The sequence below is a fragment of the Brachionichthys hirsutus genome, chromosome 13, assembly GCF_040956055.1.
Source record: "Brachionichthys hirsutus isolate HB-005 chromosome 13, CSIRO-AGI_Bhir_v1, whole genome shotgun sequence".
In the NCBI taxonomy this organism is placed as follows: Eukaryota; Metazoa; Chordata; class Actinopteri; order Lophiiformes; family Brachionichthyidae; genus Brachionichthys; species Brachionichthys hirsutus.
The window spans coordinates 2,627,066-2,647,584 of record NC_090909.1 but is presented as its reverse complement, the minus strand read 5'-3'; the positions used below and the strand labels follow the sequence as shown (position 1 = coordinate 2,647,584).

General features: G+C 49.3%; 3 protein-coding genes across 3 annotated transcripts; 1 reads left to right on the top strand and 2 right to left on the bottom strand.

The window, feature by feature from the left end:
- Window positions 1–1,311: 1,311 nt before the first annotated feature.
- Window positions 1,312–8,270, bottom strand: si:dkeyp-120h9.1 (Y+L amino acid transporter 2-like). The gene is made up of 12 exons (XM_068747426.1): window positions 8,257–8,270; window positions 7,334–7,537; window positions 7,003–7,178; window positions 6,699–6,841; window positions 6,239–6,364; window positions 5,994–6,138; window positions 5,742–5,865; window positions 4,296–4,399; window positions 4,053–4,149; window positions 3,765–3,914; window positions 2,806–2,989; window positions 1,312–2,651 (listed from the first exon to the last, which is right to left on the bottom strand). Exons 2-12 carry the CDS (start codon window positions 7,454–7,456, stop codon window positions 2,557–2,559), a joined length of 1,467 nt encoding a protein of 488 aa, XP_068603527.1. The 5' UTR covers window positions 7,457–7,537; window positions 8,257–8,270; the 3' UTR covers window positions 1,312–2,556.
- A 2,019-nt stretch (window positions 8,271–10,289) lies between these two features.
- stmn2b (stathmin 2b) lies at window positions 10,290–15,339 on the top strand. The gene is made up of 5 exons (XM_068746891.1): window positions 10,290–10,308; window positions 14,174–14,269; window positions 14,352–14,524; window positions 14,974–15,165; window positions 15,273–15,339. Exons 1-5 carry the CDS (start codon window positions 10,290–10,292, stop codon window positions 15,330–15,332), a joined length of 540 nt encoding a protein of 179 aa, XP_068602992.1. The 3' UTR covers window positions 15,333–15,339.
- A 2,602-nt stretch (window positions 15,340–17,941) lies between these two features.
- Window positions 17,942–20,169, bottom strand: hey1 (hes-related family bHLH transcription factor with YRPW motif 1). The gene is given in 7 exon segments (XM_068746889.1): window positions 17,942–18,945; window positions 18,947–19,309; window positions 19,311–19,431; window positions 19,571–19,652; window positions 19,737–19,820; window positions 19,937–20,000; window positions 20,084–20,169. Coding segments are annotated over 7 exon segments (987 nt in total). The 3' UTR covers window positions 17,942–18,758.
- Window positions 20,170–20,519: the final 350 nt, after the last annotated feature.

Below are 20,519 nucleotides of genomic sequence, written 5' to 3'. Positions count from 1 at the left end.
AAGGGCAAAGAATGGGAACAGCCAGGAATCCGATAAGATGATTAATCTAATGGCTGTGATAAAAAAAAAAAAAAAAGATGCTCGTGTCATTTCGAAGGGATGTTTAATCTTCGGGTAAGAATGTGCAACCCGACATTCATCGATATTCAGACAAGCATCCCCTCAAATGCTGGACGCTATGAATGCAGGGTGCGGAGATAACATCTCCTCAGGTCTGCCAGGGTCGGAGCAGAGAGGCTGAGAGATTCCTCCCATGATGCTTTGCAGCAGCGAGACATGAGATGTGACGGTGACAGGCACGAGGATTTGTGTGTTCAGGTATACAGCCTGAGGAATAATTTTTACTCCCAGCAGAGAGTCTCGTACTTCATTTAATACTGCTATGTACACTATTCTGAATTATCCAATGAGTACTTGTATTGTTGGTGACGCTTGTATTTTGGAACTATGAATATAACCAGATACCCGTCTCCTATGCTTTTACTGAAGACAGCAGGACGAGTCTGTGCGTTGCTGCAGACCCTTTCTGCCCGAATCACCAGCAACACGGAGAGAGGACTCCGCCAGCCAGCTTCTCGGGTTCAAAGCAGCCACTCGGTTACAATTACGAGAAGGCCCGGATGGCGCGCTCGGAGAAACAAAGCGAGGGGGAAAACTTCGGTGGTCAGAAGTGAACGGAGGACGACGGATCCTCCGGTCAAGGCACTTACGGTTGAACTCCCTGCGGCGGACACGAGGCCTCCAGGGTCGCGTCCGTATCCAGTTCAGGCGTCGATGCAGCTCCATGATGCCAAGCTGGCGCCGGTGCGTTGGGCCCATTCACCCATCCAGGAGCAGCACCCCTGGTGCTTCTGCCCTCCACCCCCCCCCAGGACAGATCCTCCCTGCTGGGCATCCAGTGGCGGCAGGTTCTTCCTCATTCACCCTCTTCGGCTCGCCCTGCTCGCTCTAGGAGAGATCAGCTGCCTCGGCTACAGATTCCATCCACCGCTGCATCTTTTATGCATGAGTCAGTGTGGAACCCAACTCTCTGGACCTGGGGAGGGACAGAGGCAAGAATCTCCCCAGGAACAAACCCATCGACGGTCAGACTGCACCAGACTGTTGAAATGTGATGCCCGTGAACCCCCCCCCCCCCCCCCCAACGCGCTACCTGAGGCGACTGGAAAGAAGCGAAATCAAATAAATAAATGATCATATTTACGCAAGAGAAACGAGGGTTCTGGTAGGAAAGTCATCGTTCCATGACCTGGATTCTGTCTCTGCCATTGTTGAAAAAGGACAAAAAAGAGAATTAGAAAATAATAAAAAGACACAAACTCTGTTTCTGCTTTTATTCAAACAATCACTCTTCCCCTGAACAGAATTTATTTGTAGTTTGGTTTGTTCAATTAAAAAAATTATAGAAAAACGTATACAACTGAGTACTTTGAAAGAGCTCAACAAAAACAAACAAAGAAGGCCTGTATTTGGAACATTACCGGTATATAACATTAAAGCTTTGTGGTTATATAGATATGTAATCTGATAATACACAAACACATTTAAAGTATTGTACTTACTGCAGATACGCGGTAAGTTCATAAACACACACACACACACACACACACCAGCAACTGGTTCAATGACTTCAGCTCCAGTCCAGTAACATCAGACTCGTCTGTGTGCTTCAGTAAGCTGGTGTTGAGGAACGTTTCCGTCCGAGGCGAACAAGAACCCGACAGAAACATTTGGCCTCACAGCGGACTCGATACGATTGTGCTAAAGACACCGAAGCTACTTTGTGATGTCATAAAACGAACGAGGCCTTTGGCAAACGACACTCACAAGAAGGCACCAGGAGTTCCTACGTCACGAACGGCACAGTTACCAGCTTAGTTAAGACATCCGGTTATTAATAAACGATCAGTCGGTGATGCAATCAGAACGCAAACGCCACGCTAAATATCCCATCTGTACTAAAAAGCACTAAAACAATGTGAATGTGAACTTCAGCGTGGTTCATCGCCCCCCCCCCGTGTAAACGGCTGGGGGGGAATGAGGATAAAACTGAACAACCACTCAACACTCAGGACAAACCCGAACCAGGAAGTTAATATTAAAAACTACTAAGAAGCGGCAGAAAGCAAAGACAGCCCTGAAAAAAGGATTTCACCAAACGTAGGAAACGTTTCACGAGTTTTACACCGGTTGATCTGCGATTATTCTTCCAGCGGGTTCATCAGCCGCCACGTCACGCGCGATCCAACTACGTGACGACGACAACGACGACGACGACAACAGCAAAAGAAAATGTGTTGTGCAAATTTGCTGCTGAAAAGTTCTGGCTATTTGGCAGAAAGGTATTTAGAATTAAAGACGACGTCTAACTTTAACGTCGATTTCAGCGTAACTTCGTGATCTTTGGGCTCTGAAGGTTCCAATAATATCAGTTCCTTCTGGATCACTAGTGGACATTTCCATGGTGGATGTGTGATGAGCTCCTCTCGCCACGCTTCTCCAAATCCCGATTGTCTGGCGATCGCGTTCCTTCGTGTGAACCTCTCTGTTGCTCCATCACTCCATCTTATCCGGGTCTAAATTGTCCAGGTCGATCTCAGGCGAGGCGATGCAGCACATGCACAGCTTTTGCGTGTAAATGGCGATTTTATCTGCAGAAATAGAAAAAGAAAACACTTTGTGACACAGCAAAAAATCAGCCTGAAGCACCAGATGAGTTTTTCACAGGGAAATCTTAGATGCTGCAAAGCGAAATTATAATTTTATTTTTTTTGCAATGAAATAAGAAGATTTGTATTCCCTTACTGAGAAATTTTCTAAGGAAAGCCGGTCTGGAGCTGGGCGGGCGGTGGAAGCAAAAGTAGTAAAACGGCGCCCCGGACAGCGCCACGGCGAGCCCCACCAGGGAGTTTATGGTGTCGCTGTAGAGGGGGAAGACCACCAGGAAGATGCTGCACAAGCAGTAGATGATTGGGAAGAACAAGGACAGCTGCAGGGAGGGAATAAAGATGGAGGTCGAAGCACAGCAATTACACGAACAAATGCAAAGCTTATTGGGTTAAACTGCGCTGATGCAATTGTGGCTCCACCGTCCCTTCAAATTGCTCGGCCAGCTTGCAGCACAGAGACTTTTACGGCCAGGAAATCCAGTTAACGGATTTTGTAGCCGAGCGGTCAGATTGAAAGCGTCGCCGCGGTCAGGAGCCGCTGCTGAAGCTGCCGATAAAGGTTCTGTTGACGGGTAAAGAAGCTCCGTTTATATCCGCCGAGGGTTGTGGCTGGGCCAGCGATGCTCCGGTGTCGTATTACCAGCAAATACCTCACTGGCCGGTTGAAGGCAAGCAGAAGGGCCGGCTACGGTGTAGTATTTATTATAAATCATGAACACATCAGATGCAAATAGAAGGTATTTATACATCTGCTTTATTTCTTTACACGCCAACTATGGTAGCACGTTTGTTCAATCCAGGGCTCCAATGATGGAAATCTTCATGATTCATAAAATAATAAATCGCAATGAAAGTTTTTACACTGTTCTTCAGTCCATCCCATCATAACGTGAATCTAATTGTGCTTTATCCAACCGTTTATACAGAACAATAGAAGCAATTCTAGCAATTACACAAACAGGAAGTCCAGTCAGGCGTCGGTTTCTAATGCAGAACAGCTTGTCCTGCGGTAAATATTCATGAGTGCCTTCACCTTCCCGTTTGACCCACGATAAAGAAATGGAAGCGCACGTTACACAGGTAGGGATACGTTACCTTAACGGGCCGGTGCATGTCCGGGGCTTTCACGCGGAGGTAGATCTGGCTGGCTATCGACAGGCCGATGAACAACCAGTAGTTAAAGCTGAAGTAGTTGATCAACTGGAACACATCGGGTACCGTCAAGAACAGTAAGGCCACGGCAGCCTGAAAACGGGACACACACACACACACACACACATCGTTTGAGTGTGGCGACAAACCGGCATCGGAGCGGCCGAAGCATCCGAAGCTGAAACAAGCAAATACGGTTTCATTTGAAAACCTACAAAATACGGTACCAACATTGAAAAGCAGGGCAGGAATTGGGGTGTAACGCTTAATGTGGATCATGCTGAGGACGCTAGGAAGGTGGCCTTCTCTGGATCCAACAAAATACAACCTGCAAGGGGGGGAAGGAGGGGAGGAGGGGGACACATGCCTTATTCTCATAAATAAGCTCGCAAAAGTAGGATTTGATTGAATGGCAAGGGAATTCTGTCCGCAGTGAGAGCCGATCCGAAGGGCATCGCGTGTTCCCGTCCTGACCTGGAGGAGGCGATGATGGTGGAGTTGAGGCTTCCGTAGCAGGAAATGGCCACGGCCAGAGGGATCAGCCATCGACCCCAGCTCAGCACCTCGTCCGCAAACGACTGCGGAGACACCCAGCAAAGCGCTTTATGCTCGTATCTGTGCATCCGTAAGCAGAAGGCAAAGCCTGGGACGCTTAAACACAGCAAATAATTTAAAACAAACACTCAGAAAGTTTGACAGCATCCAAAGACTGGAAAAGAAACCGTTTGTCTCCTGGATTTAATTTAATCACTTATGCAGACACCACGGTCAGGTTGATCCATCAAAGCGATCCAGAATCCAGGATCTCTTCTGGATCATCCTTTATTTTCTGCTCCTGAAACATTCATCAGGATCCCGTCTAACTTTTTTTGAGTTATGTTGCTACTTAACTACTTTCTGCACCCGTCTGTCCTAAAGAGCTGCTTTAACCAGTGAATTTCTCCAACGTCTTATCTTATCACCTAACAGACAGACAGACGGACAGGCGCCACCGAAAACAGAACCTCCTTGGCGGAGATAAACAGGTGGCTGATCTTGATTTTTTTTTTTTTTTTTAATAAGATAAGTGTGAAAGTTTTTCTCTGATACAAGATCCAGATCTAAAATTTCACTACTTCCTCTTCGTTGTCACGCAAATAAACTGAGCGCTGCTCGGTTACATAACGGGAGCCGACACCTGTTTGGATCTGTCCACTGCGCTGAGCGTTTCTGAAGCACACTCTGAAGGAACTACGGACTAAATGCCGGTTTGCACTTTTCTGCAACGTTAACAAAAATCCAGAATAATCTGCTTCTGGTAAGATTCCCAACATTTCCTGAAAAACGATCAACGTCCATCTCTCGCAAACAAAATATGTTCGGCCAACAAAACCTGTTTGGCCGAATTATGATCAAATACCAACGGCGAGCAGAACCGAGCTCAACTCTTCCCCCCACTGAAGTAATCACATCACCGCCATGTCCCTCTTATTTGGCGCTAACCTCTTTAGCTAGATGAGGTTTCCTGCCGTCATCTCGACTCAACAGTCACCGATAGCAGCGCGGCGGGGCCGAACCGGACACCGGTGGCTGCCGGGCCAGACTAAAAGGGGCCCGGAGCAGATGCCGTTTAAATTTGTCCTGCGGTGCCCGAACAGGGTCCGACATTAGCATGCATGTGGTTTGGAGCCCACGTGTAGCAAGGACTCTAAGCAGATGAAGGCTCTATACGTTAGCGTCAGATTAATGTTGTAGAACCGGTTCGGCTGGAACATCCGGACTCGGGCAGAAGTCATGGGGGCGCCCCGCTGCTACGCCGGAGACATTGTTCCCCATGACGTCAGGAATAGCTCCTGGAACATCAATCTGTGGAACAGCGGCCGCCCGTCCGGTCACCGGCTGGGCGTGGGACTCCCAAACGGCCGCTCTGCACGTACTCACCACAGCAACGGCCTCGCTGCTCAGCACTTGGTCGAAGTCCAGAACCGTGTAATAAGCGATGTTGGTCAAAACGTAGATCACAGTGACGAGGGGCATGGAAATAGCGATGGCTAAGGGCAGGTTTCTGCGTGGGGGGGACGGGAGAGGAGTGGTTATCGTTCACTTCAAGGCCGGAGATCCTTAAAGCTGAGCCTAAATGCTCGTTTTCCTTGGATGTGGAATTCCAAGCAAAAACAAGACGACACCTCGTACTTCTCTGGGTCTTTGATCTCCTCTGTGATGTAGTTTAGCGTGTCCCAGCCGGCGTAGGAATAGAGAGCGGCGTAGAAGGCGAGGGCCATGTCACCGGGATTCAGCTTGGAGCCTTTGAACGAGTCCTCGAAGTTCTGGTCAAAACCTACGAGACGGTTTGACACACGCGCTTTTATCACGTCACAGAATTCCTGCAGCAGCAGCAGAGCTGGAATGTGCCCCACGAGGCCGGCGGGACGTCTCACCTTGTCCCAGCTTAACCAGGCCGGTTATAACGATGACAATCAGAGCCAGCACCTTGCCGAAGGTGGAAATGACCTGAAGGATGGCGCCCCATTTGACTTTCATGCAGTTCACGAAAGTCAGCAAACCTGACAAGGAAAGAGAAGAGAAGATAAATCAATGTACAGTTTCACAGGGGGGGGGGTCTAACGCTTTTCTCCATTGGGATCGGCATCGTCAAAGGTTTAACAACTCCGGTTCCGCCTCAGGATCCGCGACGACCAGATTTTCTTGTTCTGATGGTACAATTAGCTCCTAAAGTCACAGAGTTCCTCCCTCAACTCTCACGCACACACATCTAGAAAAAAAATACCAAAGCAGAACGCAGGTTGAGGTTCCGAATGACTGCGTGACCCTCGTTCCCTCCCGGTGCGTTCGAGGCCAACGGCAGACACGCATTCTGCAGATCACAGAGATACCTACATATGATGAGGGCGGCGATGAGGCGGACGGCGTGATAGGGGGACGTGCAGGTGGGGTAGAAGGGCTGGACCAGGTAGCTGGCGAAGGTCAGAGAGATCACCGCCTGAGAAGCCGGCTCCACGATCAACATGGACGTCCACAGTCTGCAGCAGAGGGGGGGGGGGGGGGACAGACAGCTTCTAGGTTTGAGGACGTCCCACACTAACGCCGCTCTTTAACCCGCGAGACGCTTCACTACACAGACAGTAATTATCAAGTCGGTGTTCCCAGGAATAATGAGGAAACGGAGGGGAAAACCACGCACCGGATAAAAGCCAGGAAGCCTCCGAACGCCTCCAAGATGTAGGCGTAGGACGCTCCGGATTTACGGATGGTGGTGCCGAGCTCGGCATAACACAAGGCTCCGAAGACGGAAAAGATCCCTCCGATGGCCCACACCACAAGGGAGAAGCCGAACGAGCCGGTGTGCATCAGAACGCCCTGCGGGAACGGGAAGAAAGGCATGGCGACAGACGCCACAATCAGCACTTCAAACATCTTTCAGGAGCAAAAGGCGCCATTTAAATTTTAGGAAAAGAAGGGGGGGGGGGAACAAACATTCAAATCAAATGGAAATGCAGGCGGAGGCGCTTTACCTTTGGCGAGATGAAGATGCCGGACCCGATCATGTTGCCCACGATGAGGCAGACCCCGTGCAGGAGGGAAATGGACTGCTTCAGCTGCAGGGCGCCGCCTTGAGACGCCGCGTCTCCCTCCATCACCCCTTCAGTGCTCAGAGCGGACGGCGGGCGGGAGGCGGCGGCGGAGAGGACGGGGATGCTTCGTGGCGCCGCGGCGAACTGAGATGAGGCGGAAAAAAGTAGAAGGATAAGGTGAAAAGAAAAAAAGGAGGAGGAGGAGTCAAGCCGAGACGAGAGGGGGAAAAAAAAAAGAGATTGCCTTTCAGGAAAATCAGCTGATCGCTGATAAAACTGTAAAAAGAATCACCATGGCAACGGAACGGGTCATAAAACTCGAGTTAAGGAGAGACGTGTGTGCTACGTTGTCTCGCGCACACGCACACACGCACGCACCTTTGTTTTTGTTCAGTCATTTCACGCATGAGTTTGTCAAAGGTTGCACGTTGTTCAAAATACAAATAACAAAATACGGATTTAAAAAAAAAAAGAAAAACTTTTTCTAGTCACGAATGTAGTAATGTGTAACAGTATTTATATTAGAGTACTATATCAGATAAAACTGCTTTAGCGACAGGACAAGTTGACAAAGAGCGACCTGCTGCGTTCAGGAAACCCCGTTCAGAACAACTCAGGAGTGGGAACGACTTTTGTTCACTAAATTCACTAAATTCACGAGGTAAAAGTGATTCACGAGTTTTTTGCGGACTAAGTGGATCGATTCATTCTTACGGCTTCGAGTTAAGGAGAATAAATAAAACTTATTCTTAGAGTCGACGCTTTAAAAGTGCAGAGAGACATATGATTGGAAAATAAACAAATGCTGCCTGTAAATCCTGATTTAACATTTCATCATTCAAGCGACCCCCCCCCCCCGTTACCTCGCAACTCGCTGTTATCGATTAACCACATAAATGAAGAAGCAGCATCACTGGCCTCGTGTATTAGATCAAAGAGGGGGGGGGGGGGGTCATCGCGCTAAGGATTCACTGGAATCCCTTTAATCTGACGTCATCGTGCTGGAATGCAGCCCGGAGATAAACGAAGTCACACAATTAGTGCAAACGTGACGCCGTTATTTATTTATTATGTGCTAACGACTCTGATAAGCTAGGCTCTTTGATATATTAGCGATGGCTAACATCGATCCGAGCGGAAGCGGCCCGAACCAAGGCTGATCTCTCCTCCTGAAAACCAACACAATCGGAATTGATTACCCTTCGCTGCGTGATCAATCCCTCCGGCGCCTAAAATGACAGACTCGTTTGACAGACTAAAACGTCTGCGGTTAGCTCCTCCCCGCCAACCGTACGACGACTGGCCCCGCCCACTCGGTGACGCGGATGCTGTGGAGTAAAAAAAAAAAAGAAGAATAAAAACTTTTTATCAGGCAAATGTAGGAATCCTAATTACAGATTTCCCCCCTCATGTAATACCGCCTGATTACAATTACTTTTGAGTGATCTGTCTTTAAAAGTTCTTTTTTTGTTTTTTTTAAATAAAACTTTATGTGTAACGACCCAACCCAGTGGGGATCAGATAAACATTAGGCAGCTCTGCTGCCTGTGCAAATATGCTCAAATTGATTAAGCATGTCCGGTTTCGGTAGCGCGCAGCCAGGTCACCTTGGCAACGCCTCGGGGACAGGACGCAGGATCTGTGTGATTATAATCCACTAAAGATTGAGTGATTAGGTGTGGCTTTTGTTTCAGAGAAGAATTTTCACACTTAAAAAAAAAAAAACAGGATCAACCGCATGTTTATCTCCGCCAAGGAGGTTATGTTTCTGCTGACGTCTGTCTGTCTGACTGGTGGTTAGATAGTATAAGATAAGATAAAGATAAGACTTTATTCATCTCTCTTCTATCCTAACACTGATTTTCATCTGGATCGGATCTGGATTACGAATGACACAGGAAGACCGAGGTGCTTGGCGGAGGTCTGCGCTCTCCGAGTGCTTTTCTAGTTATGAATTTCTCAGTCTCGTGTAACGTGAGATCTGCTGCCACCTAGTGGTTTACGCTATCTGCAACTATCAAGTGGCGATAATTGCTATAAATTCTGTATTTTTAGGTTTTCGGTGTCATTTAATAGGTTTTGCGTTTCTTTCTCTGCTTGAATGGCAACACATTTAAATGGTTGAACTCGAAGAAAATAAAAATTTAAGAAATAAAGCGCACTAAATGTGCTTGTCATTCTTTTTCTAGAGTCATTCTTTCTCTTTGATGGTCTCCAGGATGAGGGTGCGTTGCATTTGCAGACCTTATGGTTTAAGAGGGGCGTTAAAAGATGTCGGTCCAAAACGCTCATGCACGCTAATCACCGGTACAGTGTCCAGATAGTCCTGTCACATGTCATGACTTCCTGTTACCCCTTTCAAAATAAAGTATATGACAAGCAAGCGCGTCACTATATGTTGGTGGCAAGGAATAAGATTTTCTTGGATGATATTCTGACACAAAAGCTTTACAAGGAGGTCGAGGTAAACATGAACAATTATAAAATAAAATTATAATTATAATTATAAAATAAAATGATCCCTTATTTAAATAGCGCTTCTAAAAATAAAAATTAAGAAATAAATACAAATAGTTCCCATGAACCTTAATAATTTCATTAAAATGTTCCCCCCAAAAAATCAGTCTCTGTTGTCATAGCAAGCAAAATAAATCAATAAAAGCCTCCTAATTGAGAGGCTTTTGTTTTATTCTGCAGGTCCGTTTGTGTTTTTCCGGTTGCTTGCCGGTTATTTCCCGCTGACTTGACGGTTCTCACTGCAGACCACCAGGCGCACCGGCAGCCCCCCGTCTCTGCTGACTCAGTGCCTTTACCAGCAGCACCTTCAACCCGAGATAGCATCCAGCAGCCGAGGCACGCTCCTCCAGTCAGCCCGACCCGGTACCACCGTTCAGACATGGCTAAAACCGCAATCGGTAAGTTATACTCAATATTTAGATTTTTTTTTTTAATTGTATTTTTTTTTTCTGAGGATGCTGAGGAGCTGTGGCGACACCCATGGCACAAAAGGATGCTGAGGGTCGATGAGAGGGAGCGGCCAAACTCTTCAGCATGATATTAAGTTGTAATGGTTGAATTTATTTTCCATTTCTTTTCATTCATATTAATTCATTTTGTTTTTTGTCGTGTCGTGGCTTTTCTTTTATCCCAAAATAAATCGCTTCTGATCAATATGGGGTGATGGACTTCGCCAAATCAGTGACGCACATAAAATAAAAAAAAATCAGAATAAATCAAGAAGATTAAAAGGAATTTATAATCGATTGGAGGAAGGTGATATTTCTCTTATTACCACACAGCAGCGTTTCGGCGATGCCGCCTGCCGCAGCTGCTCTTATCGCCTGACTCAGAGCCGTGCTGCATAATGCAGCGCCAGCGACCCCACCCAACATCTCCCATCCCCACAAAGCAAGCCAGGCGCTCCCCAGGCTGTCAAACATTTCCATCGTGACAGATTTCTTTAAAAAAAGAAATTAAAAAAAATACTGGGCCGTTGCATGCGTCTATACGTTAAGTCTGCTGAAACGAATTTGTGTATGACTGTTAAAGACATGAACGAGTGAGAGGGAGCGAGAGAGAGAGAGCATGAGACAGAGAGAGAAAGAGAGAGAGCGTCCCTCGTCTGAATTTCTTTGCAGTCGAGGAAAGAATTTATAACCAGTGATGAAAGCCAATGCCGGAATGTTGCATTCATAAGTCTGTTGTTATTATCGAGCCCAGATAATAGTGATAACTGTACTCAGTATGGAGACGGCGAGCTACTGCATGTACAGGGCCGTGTTTTTGTCAGTTTTTGAATTTACAGATGGATATTTCTTTATTAAATGTATACATTTAAGATGTATTTATTTTTCACAAAGGGAAAAGGAAACCGCTTTTGCGTGAACGTCGGCTGTAATGTGTGATTCCAGTCTGGGCTGCTTCTTTTCTGGGTGACTGGGTCCCTGATGGATGGACGAGCATGCAGACAGACAGCTGTAGGGGTGCTGCTGTCTGTAAACCCCGACTGTTGTAGTTATTCCATCCCCCCCCCCATCATTTCAGACGAGGGATGTGGACGGCAGGCAGAGCCTGAAGGGTGCAGAGCAGACGCTTGTTTCACGGTGCCGGTCGGCACCCAGCCGGGTCATAGAGTTCATGTCAGCTGTAAATATTTCAGTACTGCGTTCTAGTAGTATGGCGAGGGATAAATATCTTCATGTAAATGTGAAATGTCATCATATTTTTGTTTTGAGAGCTCAAACGAGACTGATTCCACAAGCTGCATCGACTCTATCAGAGCCAGCGTCAGGCTCAGAGCCCCGCCCACGTGCCTTAAGGCCTCTCGGCACGTTTCCCTGATCCTTATCGTGCACACTTGTCGTATCCAATTAGGCGTGGTCGTTCAGCCACTTCCTTGAAATCAATAGAGAAACAAAAGGCTTTCTCAGGTGACATTAGGTTTCCAGAAAATCAAAAAGTCAATCGATGCCGGGCGCTCCCGTTACCGGGTCGGATAACGGTGTCAGAGGTGATGGCACGTGATGCTTCTCAGCAAGCACGTCTTTCCTGTTTAACAGTACTGCAGCCCTCGGTCATCCGGGGGCCATAATGCTTCATTTAAAAGCCATTTTGCTCCAGTAAGGCCTTTGCAATTTGGCAATTATATTGCTGCTGTAAATGGCCCGTATGTGCCAAACACAGACGCCGAACCCGTTCTGCCGGGTTACGGGAACCAAGAGGGCAGAAATCACCGCGATGAACGCAGTCACAATCTGTTTTAATGGCCGCTTTGCTCACATCACAATCAACAGAGTCTTGGTTTTGATTCTCATAGTGTGTGTGGGGGGGGGGGGGGGGGGGGGGGGGGGGGTGGCTTCAGGAGCAGAGGGGGGCAGGGAGGAAGAGAGTGGAGGAGAGGAATAGATGAAGGACAAACAAGAGTCTCCCAGGAGATGCAGCAGCACCACGGAGGGAGGATGAGGATGTGGGATGGAGACGGGTAGTACAGCGATGTTTGGGGGGAACAGGAGAGGGATGCTTTCGGGAGGTATTGATGATCTGTGCTCTTTGGCTGATTGATGATTGATTGGCAGAGGAAGCGCTGTGTGCCGGATGCATCTTTGTGGTTGGGACAGCTTTCTGAGAGCTGACTGGTTGAAACCGGTCTCCAGGAGAGGGGGGGGGGGGGGGGGACATTAAACTGGCTTTGTCTCCTGAAATAATTTTGTGTCTTTCAGATTGACAGAATAATCTGACTCAGATTAAAGGAAGGATATCTCTGCACAGGTGCTGCTGGTGTTTGGACCTTTTCTGCTTGTTTTTTCACTGAGAATGATTTTATTGCTGCTTTTTCTCTGAGGATAAATAACACTACAATTAAAAAAAAAATTGCTCCATGGAGAATCTCATATATTTTTGATTAGGGACATAAAAAAGAACAGCTGGAAGTCCCACTGGGAGTTAACCCCCTCCTCTCTGTCTGTTTAAATCAGACCACCTTAGTAAAGCCCCACCCACACCGCCAGACATCGCCCCATCTTCCTCCAACTCCTTCTCACACCCCCGTCTCCTTTCTTCCGAGGTTACGTTGTATCCTTCAACCCCCCCCCTCCCCACACACACACAACTCTCTCCTCCTCTTCCTCCTCAGGGAATGGGTTAACAAGACCATCAGAGAGCAGCGAGAGCTCCATCTGAGGGTTAATCACATTACTGTGGCGTCTGCCGGTCTGCAGTGCGAAGAGTGAAGACAAAGAGAGCAGAATATGTTAAGGAAGAGGCTTTGGATCAACTGCAGCCCGTCACGGACACGCTCCCGCTCAATACGTCTCATTTCTGATTTCGCCACTGTATCCTGCAGCAAATCAGGGATCAATGAGGCAAACGTTCAGCCCTGCAGGCTCGCCGGGTGATGCATTATGGCCCGATGTGACAGCCACAATGCAAACCTCCTCACCGGGGGTGCCGCACCTCGACATAACACAGCAGCCATGTGCAAAATATTGCAGAAGCTGCAGCGTTAGCAGTCATTTCTGCTGCACTCCCCCCTGAGGGGCTGCCGCTAAACTCTGGACTCGTATTACAAACGCAGTAGGTGCCAAAAAAAGGAATCAAGGTTAGACAAGGATGCTTTTATTGGTTTGTCATTTTCTGCCCTTTGCAGCTCTTTTTCTGCTCCCTTTTTGAGAATTCTGACTGCAGTCTGCAGCCGATATGGTTCAGAGGTGGGAGGTCAAGTCACAGCCCATAAGCAAGACCCTCGGCTACGATCTATTAGATAACAGCTCAAAGATCCTAAATCCCGTGCTTTCCTAAATCCCCCTACAAACCTGAACCTAATCTGTGCTGCTTCTTGGTGTTTTCCACGGCGCGGCTGAGAGGCAGGAGGGCGTTGGTCTGGCTGCGTTCATAAATAATAGACCGAAATGAAATGCATAGCTAATGATGTGTGGAGGATCCTGAGGGAATTCTGTTATCGTGGCTCGGCTGTCGTGAAAATTAGGCCAAGAAAGGACACACCCATGCACTTCCCTCGGAGCCTCTGTTTTAAACAAAGACTACAATATGCCTACAATACCCAGAGCAGCTCAGCTTCACGCGGCGTCTTAATGAATAATTAAAACCTGAAATCAGGATTGTGACATCAAGACCTTCCTACGTGGAAATAGACTAATAAAGTTTCATCTTTTTGTGTGTTAGTAGGCCACTGATATTTCTTTTCTGCGTGGATGTGTCTCAGCAACGGCTGCGGCGGTAATAAACAAGTTATTACACTTTGGTTCACCTTCTCCTCCGCAGCTTACAAAGAGAAGATGAAGGAGATCTCGGTTTTCTCGCTCATCTGCTCTTGTCTTTACCCGGAGAGCAACAAAAACATCATGGGCGACTTTGAGGGTATGTGGAACGCGGAAGGATCCGGTGAAACGTACGGTTACGTGGGGTTGTTAATGCGTGTTTTTTCTGGGCACGCATGCAGACATGGACATCAAAGCCATTAATAAACGCGCCTCGGGCCAGGCCTTCGAGGTCATCCTGAAGTCGCCCTCCCCCGTGTCCGATGTCTCCCACTGCATCACCAACCCCCCGAAGAGGGACCTCTCCCTGGAGGACATCCAGAAGAAACTGGAGGCAGCTGAGGACCGAAGGAGAGTAAGGCGGTTTTACGATTGTTGCAATCGCACCGGGCGAGTTCCAAAAAGATGTGACGAAAGCTTTTAGGACTCGAATCAAAGATGACAATCTTCACTACTCGTCGTTTTTTTTTTAACAACTTGAGTTTGAGGGCTAAACTGAAGTTTGCTACTTTGGTCAGCATCTCATCCAGCAGCAGCAGATAAATCCTGCATCTCATTAACCCAAAAGTCAATATGACCATTCAAGCCAAGCCAATCAGATACCGGCAAATCAATGACAGGATCAAATGTCACAGCTTCCAGTAATGTCCAGTGCTGTGAGTCAAACATGGAAGAGGACAAGCGGGGAATTCTTTTGAGTCATGGACTCCTGTAAATATGTGCGTGTGTGATTGGTCGAACCGGTTCTGACTCATCCTCTCTGTCGTCCATCGGTCTTCCTCCTCCTCTTTCCTCGTCCTCCAGTCCCAGGAGGCGCAGGTGCTCCAGGTCCTGGCTGAGAAGCGGGAGCACGAGCGCGACGTGCTGCTGAAGGCCATGGAGGAGAACAGCAACTTCAGCCGGATGGCCGAGGAGAAGCTCCAGCTGAAGATGGAGCAAAATGAGGAGAACCGGATGGCCTACCTGACCGCCATGATGGAGCGCCTGCAGGAGAGGGTGAGGAGTGGAGGCGTAGATTTGCACCCGCTGCACCTCCCAAGTTGAAGGAGTAAAGGTCTGCGAGAAAAACATGACGTCCTCACTCTGTGTTTGTGTGTGTCCAGGAGAAGCATGCCCAGGAGGTGCGCCGGAACAAGGAGTTGAAAGAGGAGGTGACGGCGTGAGAGGTCGCAGCAGGTTCTACATCCCTCCCCCTCAAACCTCCCACCATCCACCCTGACCCTGAGGAACACCCGTCTTTTCCCCGTACCCCCCCCCCCCCCCTCCCTGCCATACTCCCCCCATTCTACTATGAAACTACCATGGCCCGACACGGTGGGAGGTTTCGATGGGGTTTGGGGTGGAGCCAAAAAAAAAAAAAAGAAAAGAAAAAAACAACAACAAACAAACAAACAAGCAAAATTAACAACAACAGAAAAACATTAATGTCTCCCGCCCACTCTTCTCAAAAATGAATGTTTTTGCTCAGTTTCAAATCTGAATAAAAGAAAATAAAAAATCCAATTGACAGGCGCCAGTGGGTAACGGTTTATGTAAATACTTCTTTTTTTTGTTATATACAGTACGATACGAGCAGAAGTATTGATTGCAGTGTGCCATTTTCTCTATGAGTTTGCTCTCCTTGCATATTTATGGGTGTACTTTCATTTCCACGTTTGTTCCTTTCAGCCTGGGCATCCTTTCTCAGGCGTAGGTGTTTGTTGTGAGTTTGCCAGTTAGCTGATGTTTGCTGTGATTGGCTGCGTCCCCGCAAAGCCCCCCCCCCCCCCTCGAGCTGCCGTTTTTAGCATTTTACCCTGCTCGATCCGGGAACAGATTTGGATGCGCGTTCGCTCCGAGTGATTTTTGTCAGCGTTCCATTTATTGCAGGGAAGTAGGCAGTAGGCAGAGGGGAAAGGGGGAAGTTTGCCCTCTGCGGGGACTGCAGGCAATCGCTGCACATCCCTCTCCTGTGAGCTAGATGGTGACTGTACCACAGGAGAACACTACAGCATTTAATGAGCTCATCCTCATCCTCATCCTCCTCCCCTCCATCTGGAACCTCTTCATCTTTCCACACGCACATATATCCCGTAGAGGCTCTTCACACAGGCAGGCTTTTAGCCAATCATAGCACAGAGCTCGGTTGCAGCTCACCTAACTGCGTCCATCCGTTACCGGGGAGCTCACATAACCTTCCTGAGCTTCTTCCATTCGTCAGAAACAAGCCTCCAGTCACATTTCAATCCTGATTTACTGTTCAACATACAACACAAGCGAGGGTGGAGGCTGAACCCCCCCCCCCCCCCCCCCCGCCCCCACGTGAGACCAGATTTAGACTCTTACACCGGAGAGACCACAAATAAAACCTATAGTTTCTCCTTCATGTAGAGGTCAGCATCGCCTGCTGGAATCATCACGCTTCACTCAGAAATGCTGTAAAAGCCACGGCGACGTTGCCACAGGGAAGATTTTGAAGCCACGAGAGGTACATCGTTGCAACGGCGAGTCGTGAACACAGTATCGCCATCTGTAAAGGAGTACGTGAGCGTAGTAAAGCGGCCAAACAGCGACCGGGGGCGACGAAGCCTGAGGTTCAACACACGCATGACAGGCCCATAGATGTGTGTGAGTGTGTGTAACTGGGTGCGTATTTCAGAGAGTGCAGGTCGATAAGGGAGCGCTTGTGGCATGCGATATTGACCCCGGTGAAATATAAGCAACACATCACGGCGTGTGACGGCTGTCACATCAGACAGCGACTCTCCCGCCTGCCTCTCTCTTTCTGCGTGTCCCCCCCCCCCCGCCCTCTCCACGTGTATCTTTGTGAGCAAGCAGTGGTCAATAAAGATTTGGGGGTGTGTCCAGTGAATGAGAACTGTCTTTGAGGACTTCTTTCAGACGTTTCAGGTGATTTGTCCAACGGTCTTAATGTGCGTTACACAGTTTATCACGTCAGAAACGAGAGATGAAACAAAAAGTTGTTCCTGTGCGAGTTAGACGTTGTTTTACAATTAAACAGTTGTGCAAAGTTCCAAAATGTCAATTGTCAAAGGACATTTAATATCATGAATTAGGGCTGAAATATGTTTGTATGTTTATTTCTTTCATGTTTAATTGTAATTATTGTGAAGTCACATTCAAATACAGATAATAATCCAATGCATCAAAGCACTTTAAAATAGTTTTGTGGAATAAAATTAAAAAAAAAACCATTGCAATACTTTGGCTTGTGGAAGAGTGTTGCAATATTATTTTACACATCTAAAAGCAAATTCTCAGAGCCATTGTTCTTTGCTCTGCTTTGTGTAATATAATCTATGACCAGCTGGGGGCGCTAAAACACAAACAGTCTCGACTGAGAGCTTCTTTGACCTCGCAGCTTCAGCCCAGTTTACTCACAACCAGGCAACGGAGGATGATAATAGACATCCTCCCCTGGAGACCGGATCATTTAAGGATATTTTGGCGACTGTGTGGGCAGGAGAAGAGACGGCGTCTGGAGAACAGCAGGTGCAGCTGTTCTCCGCACACTTCCTTTTCTCAGACTTTCAACCCCCCCACATCCCATTTCTTTCTTTTCCCTCAACATCCTACCTCTCGCTCCCTTCCTTCTTCATCCTCTTCCAACCTTCCCTCCCTCCTCTGGTTCCCACGCAGGACATGGGGCCAGCCGGGCCACCATTGTTCAGGATATCCCTCCTTGTTAATGGTTTCCTGTGCACACACACACGCACACACACACACACACACACACACACACACACACCGATAAGCAACAAAATACATAACGTAAATGCATTCAGAGACGCATTCGCAACCTTATCCTTGATCTCAAACACTCTGGAGCGAACGGACGCACAAACACGCACACAAAAAAGACGCCGATAAAGACGCAGGTGACTCATCTGAACTCTTTATTACAGGGAGGTTCACATTCCCACCAGCAACGACGTCGAAAGGCTAAGAAATCTGATGCGTCCGTGCTTTGTGTAACTATAAAATATACAATCTCAGTGAGGTTCTCCTGACACACGGGGGGGGGGGGGGGGGGCATCCACAGGTGGCATTTTGGAATTAGAAAGAACTGAACTGCATCACCTCGGGCGAGAACTGGTCAAATGAAACAATCTGTGGGCGGAGCCAAGACGTCAGGACGGCGAGCCGTTTGTGGGGAAGTCACGGTTTTACTTCAACCAAGCTGGAGCCGGACTTCTGGTCCCGGCGTCACGTCAAACAAACACCTGCTTTCGGTTATTCCACCCCATAAAATGCTGTAAAAGGGGACGCCCCCCCCCCCCCCCCCTTATGTATGAAACCGGGGGGGGCAGTTTCACCCAGAAACTTGACGGACGGCGACTGCTTGACCATCTGGAAAAATCATTCCTGATAGGCCGACAGCGGGTGAAACTTCTAAAGGGTGGGAGATCAATGACAATACCCCCCTCCCCCACTGACTTTCTTCTATACAAAAACACAACACATTGGCAGGAGAATAAAAGTCCTATCGCTATAAGTGTAGCCTCTGTGGGACGTCATCGTCATGGAAACGATAGCACTTTGTTAATCTGGGAAAAGAGAAAGTCTAGTCCTGGGGGGGGTCACCTCAGTCAGAAGGCTCCTATCTCCATGCCCCAGGGTCTGTAGGGTTTGCCCACGCTGGACGTCCCCGCTTGGGGGGCGATGGCGGCGGCGGCGGCGGGGGAGATGAGGGGGAAGGCGCCGAAGGGGAAGGGGAACGCCGAGAGGAGAGGGGGGGCGAGCTTGGGAGCCGAGGAGGAAACCAAAAGCGGGGCGGGCGGCGGCGGGGGCGGCGGCGGTGGTGGCGGTGGGGGGGGCGACGCGGACGGGGCCTTGGTCCGAGTGCGGGGTGGCGCCGCCGCGCCTGCCGGGGGTGAGGGTCTCTGCGAGCGAGGAGGACGACGGAGAAGCGGAGGAGGAGGAAGAGGAGGAGCTGCACGAAGTGGACACGGACGACAGCGGGGTCTGGGGGCTGCTGGTGGCGCTGCGGGGTAGAGGTCCCAACGGTTGGTGCTGGAGGAGGAGCGGGTGGGCCAGGTGGGCGGGGGCGGAGCCGAAGGCCGACCCCCAGGCCAGGTGGCCCAGCCCGGAGTGCGCCTCCCTTTGGCTGGCGTAGCCGTTGAGGTGGGAGACCAGGCGGACGCAGCGGGTCGGCGCCGTCCAGGCCTTCCATGATGCTCAGGTAGCGGGCCGTCTCCGCCAGGCACTCCCGGAAACCCAGACCGCGGTAGTCCATGGCCAGGGCGTGGGCGTCAAAATAACCTGGGGGGGGCGGGGGGGGGGGGGCAAGAGGACGGGACAGTTCAGACACGTCCAGAATCAAAGCAGCTCTCTGATGTAAATGGGCTCTAAGTATCGATCAAACCGTCTTTTTTGGGGGGGGGGGCAGATCGATCCATACCTTTGCCTCCAGCTGCGTGAAGCATCTTCAGGTGATCGACGGTCATTTGCAGGATCTCTGCTTTCTCCAGTTTAGCCGAGCCCTGGGGGGGGGGGGGGGTAAAATCAATAGATCAATAATCACGTTGATCGATCAGACACTGACGTCGTGCCGGTTTGCTGCTCACCTGCTTCTCGAAGGCGCTGGGGACCAGCCTGCGAAGCTCGCTGAGGCTGTTGTTGATCCGGTCCCGCCGGCGCTTCTCGATTATCTGAGGGGAAACCCCCACGGACGCGGATTAATATCGATTTCACGCGCGCGCGATCATTTCTGATCGACTGATCTCCACGCGCGAACGCAGAAGAAGGTTTATTTAAATCCACTCACGCCTCGGCGCCGTTTCCTCGCCTGCACCTGAGTGGACGTGGAGCCGAGAGGAGAGCTCGTGTTCCTGCGAAGGGAGGTGACGTCATCAATCAATATATCGGTTCGATATCCGCCGGATCAATGCTCATTGATTAAAGGGTGACTTACCCGTTCTCATCCGCGCTCTCTTTCTCCACCTCGACCGGCTCGTCCAGCTCGCTGTCCGAGGAGCTGAAGTCGTGACTCCGCTTCATGTTCCGGTTCGTGCTCGGTTCGTGTTCGGTTCGTGTTCGGTCCGTTCTCGGTTCGTGCTCGGTTCGTGCTCGGTTTGTGCTCGGTTCGCTCTCGGTTCGCGCTCGGCCCGTTCTCGGTTCGTTCTCGGTTCGTGCTCGATTCGTGTTCGGTTCGTGCCCGGTCCGCCCTCGGTTCTCGGTTCTCGGTTCTCGGTTCTCCGTCAGCGGCTGCCTGTCTGTCCGACTCTGACCGGAGAGACTCGGGTTTTGAAACGCTCGGCTTTCCCACGGTGTCATTTCAACTCTGGGCCCCGGACGGCGGGGGGCGGGACTAAAGGAGAATCCACCAATCATAGATCAGCGGTGGGTTT